At 52.8% G+C, this 3,725-nt stretch overlaps 1 protein-coding gene across 1 annotated transcript; it reads right to left on the bottom strand.

The window, feature by feature from the left end:
* Nucleotides 1-20: 20 nt before the first annotated feature.
* On the bottom strand, nucleotides 21-2,582 carry LOC119878828 (zinc finger X-linked protein ZXDB-like). The gene has a single exon (XM_038589392.1). It carries the CDS (start codon nucleotides 2,565-2,567, stop codon nucleotides 21-23), a length of 2,547 nt encoding a protein of 848 aa, XP_038445320.1. The 5' UTR covers nucleotides 2,568-2,582.
* Nucleotides 2,583-3,725: the final 1,143 nt, after the last annotated feature.

The raw sequence follows: 3,725 nt of genomic DNA, 5'->3' as shown, positions 1-3,725 counted from the left end.
GTAGTTCCGAGACACCTGTTTCAACAAAGGGTGCTTGAAGGAGTCAGAGCATCTGTGTCCACTGTAAGCTTACTGCTGGGGGTCAAGTCCCCAGCCTGGGGCTCTTGACTCGAGTTTTTCATAGCCAAAGAGCCCAGAGATACCAATGGCCCCACACTTAGATTTGAGACATCATCCATATCTAAGGGACTCTGCTGAAAACCAGAGGCTGTCGTTCCAAAAAAGAGAGAGGTATCCAGACTCTGAGGAAGGTCACTGGTGGCCATCAAGGCCCGAGGGTCCACAGCCTGCCCTAATGAATTATTATTATTAGCAGGGAGGCTCCCTGCCAGAGTTGAACTCACAGAAGCCACATCAATAGTCAAGATTCCAGAGTTTGCCAATGCTGTGTCCAGCACTGCAGCGGAGCTACTGCCAGGCACATCAGAGGAGAGAGACACTAGCTCTGCATCACTGAGGTCATTCTGTCCCTGGCTGGTAAGTTCACTGCTGGGCGTAAGAGAATTTGCAGCTTCTAGCTGAGCTAAGAGATCCTGGCCAAGGTTGTGCCTTTTGGCCAAGTGGGTCTTCATGCTGTGCTTGGATGTGAAGAGCTTATTACAAGTAGAGACTGGGCAGCGGCTTTTCCAGGTGTCCACGTCCTGCAAGTGTTTCTTGGAGTGAATGTAGAGACTACTGCGAGCAGAGAACCTGGCACAGCAGCCTTCCACAGGGCACACAAAAGGCTTTGTGCCCAGGTGGGTTATGCTGTGGCCTTTCAGATGCTCAGCCCTTGTGAAAGATTTCCCACAGCCTTCCACAGGGCACATGAACCTCCGGTCATCCTCGTGCTTCCTTTTGTGCCTCAAGAGTTTGGACATGCTGGTGAAGTTCCAGCCACAGCCGTCAAAGTCACAAAGGAAAGGTCTCTCACCTGTGTGGCTCCGCAGGTGAATTTTCAGGCGACAAGCCTTGTCGTACTGTTTGCTACAGCCTGGAAAAGAGCAGGAAAAGAGTTCCTGTTCCCTGAAATGGGCACGGTTATGGGAAAACAGGGCACTCACTGTGATAAACGTCTTCTTGCAGCCGGAAAATGCGCACTGGTATGGCCTCTCAGGTTCGAAATGGCTGCGCTGGTGGGCGCTGAGTTTGGCCTGAGTGGGGAAGCTCTCCTCGCACACCTCGCATTTGAACGAGTTCTCCTGCTCATGGCCCTTCATGTGCGCCTTGAGGTTATACACCGTGGTGAAGCTCTTGCCACAGCCCTCCGCAGGGCAACCAAAGGGCCGCAGTTTGTCGTGCGACTGCAGGTGCCTCTTGAGCTTGTAGGAGGTGGTGAAAGTCCATCCACAGCCGCCCAGGGGGCACTTGAAGGGCCGCTGGCCCTGGCTGCTGCTGTGAGTCAGCAGGTGCACCTTCAGCTGGTGCTTCTTGGCGAAGGTCTGTCCGCACTGCGCCTCGGGACACAGGTACAGCACCACGCCCGGGCCCGGGCCCAGCGGCCTGCGGGGACTCTCGGCTGCGGCCCGGCCCTCTGCCTCCTCCTCAGGCGCTGGGGCCGGCGCCGGTTCAGCCGGCTCGGCCAGCAGGAGGTCGGGCGGCAGCTCAGGGCAGCAGTCGTTGGGCTGGACCCCCGCTTGCGGAGCCATCAGACCCCCAGGCTGAGGGGCAGGCGCGACTTCAGGCTCCCAGGCTGGCGGCGGGGGTGTGGCCAGGGTGAGGACACCGTTCTCGAAGCGCAAGAGCAGGTTTTGGTTGTGGATGGTGACGGTGCCCGTGAAGGCCGCGGCGGGTGCCAGACTTGGGGCGGGGATCGGGTTCTGGGCCGGGGCTGGGGCGGGGACTGCAGACAGGCAGCGGGGGCCTAGCGCCTGGCGGCCCGCGGGATTCGCGCCACTCTCACCCTGCTGCAGCTGTGGGACCGACTCGGCCTCCTCCCTCCATACAGGCCCTGCGGCCTGGCCATCGCCCGCGGTCTCCACATCGCCACCCACCGGGTCCAGCAGCACCAGGAAGAAGTCATCGCTGTCGCCGCCACTAGCATAATCCGACCTGGGCGCCAACGGGCTCAGGCCCGGGCCCCGTGAGGCCGCGCGGGCCTCCTCGCGCCGCCTCCCGGACCCGCCATCTTGGGGGCCCCGGAGCAGCAGGAGGCGGCGCGCGGGGACCTGGCCAGCCCGCGGGTCAGGGCCGCCGTGGAACCGGCTGCCGCCCGCGGGGCTGCCAGCACCACCACTCTGTCGTGTCCCACGAGGCGGGAGCAGCCTTGGGCTTTCCATCTCCGAGGCGGTGAGGCTCGGCTGGAACCGGAGCCGCGGAGGAGGCGCGACCCCGCCCCCTGCCGCGGGCCCGAACACGTTCCTGAAAGGAAAAAAAAAAATGTGCAATGCGCAGAAACTGGCCCTATCAGATATTAAAACGTGTTTAACGACACAGTGATTTAAATATTCTGGTACTGGATCTCTGGAACAGAATAGAAAGCCCAGAGGCAGAGCCTCGTATGCACAAGTAAGTTCTACACCCAGTATTTGTAGGAAATCAAGGATGTCTTCCCAGATAGTGGGGAAATGAAAGTTCATTCGGTACATTTAACCGAGCAATCTATCTGCTAAATGCAACTTAAATCTCTGTGTCATTATATACACCAAAATAAACACCCCCACTCCCTCCCAGTGCTAAGTATGGTGCTTTTAAAAAAATTGTTTGCTGGTTGGCTGCCTGGCTGGCTGGCTGGATTTATCAATCCAGTGAGAGAAAATTCCTGGAACAATAACACTTTGTGTCAACATCAAAGTACCGTAATGCTAGCAAATTCAAATGAAAATGATGTCCTTTTCTTTTTTATTTATTTATTTTTTATTTTTTTCTGGGTAGCTTCCATATCCAGAACTGTCTTGAAAAAGGTCCTCAGGAAAATTTGTCTTACAGTTCGTTTTTTTTTTTTTTTTTTGGCTTGCTGATGTGATGCAGAAATTAGAATGAGTAAGAGGTGAGGCCAAAACAGATTACCACTGTTCAGCCTAGAAGTGCAAAGCTTGGAAGATGAAACAATTTATACTGAATCCTGGAAAACCCAACCCACTCCTGGGTCCTTCCAAGACAGTGCCCAACCTAAACCAACTCTTTGCCATTACATCATGGTAAATCTCATGTCCAATCCCACAGCATTCCTCAGAACATTCCTCTGTTAATGCTAGATTCTCCAGCACATGGAGGTCTCTGGACAGAGTACCAGTTAAATGTGGTAAGATTAAACCCTAAGGCACTGTGATGGACTCTACTGAGAAAAATGCACATATGACCATGTTCAATCGTCCTGGCGTACCTGCTTGCATTTCAGCGTGGTGGCCCAATCTCATTGTAATGGATTTGGCCTGTGATGCCTTAGTGATTGTATTAATGATGATGATGATTTTCCGACTTGTCTGTCATCTGTGATTTGGGAAATGATATCAATAAAGGGTGAAATATCTAGCAAGGGAAAGGCTTAGAGTGATGACTAGATTATTGGATACATATAGTTTAAATAATCCCCACTTTCCCCCTTTTTAATGATAATGGACACTTGCTGATCTCTTGATAGGAAGAACAATTTTATTATCCCTTACATCTGAAACCTCGTCAAAATTTTTACTTCACATATTTTCCTTCTGTTACATTTTTAAAGGAAGCCATTTTTAAAATCTGAGATATAGAGGAGTGCATAAAACATATCTGCCAGATTTAGATAACTTATAAAAATAAAA

Source organism: Canis lupus, unplaced genomic scaffold, assembly GCF_011100685.1.
Source record: "Canis lupus familiaris isolate Mischka breed German Shepherd unplaced genomic scaffold, alternate assembly UU_Cfam_GSD_1.0 chrUn_S1951H2150, whole genome shotgun sequence".
NCBI classification, from domain to species: domain Eukaryota; kingdom Metazoa; phylum Chordata; class Mammalia; order Carnivora; family Canidae; genus Canis; species Canis lupus.
The sequence above is the reverse complement of the archived record's forward strand: the minus strand, read 5'-3'. Positions and strand labels throughout refer to the sequence as shown.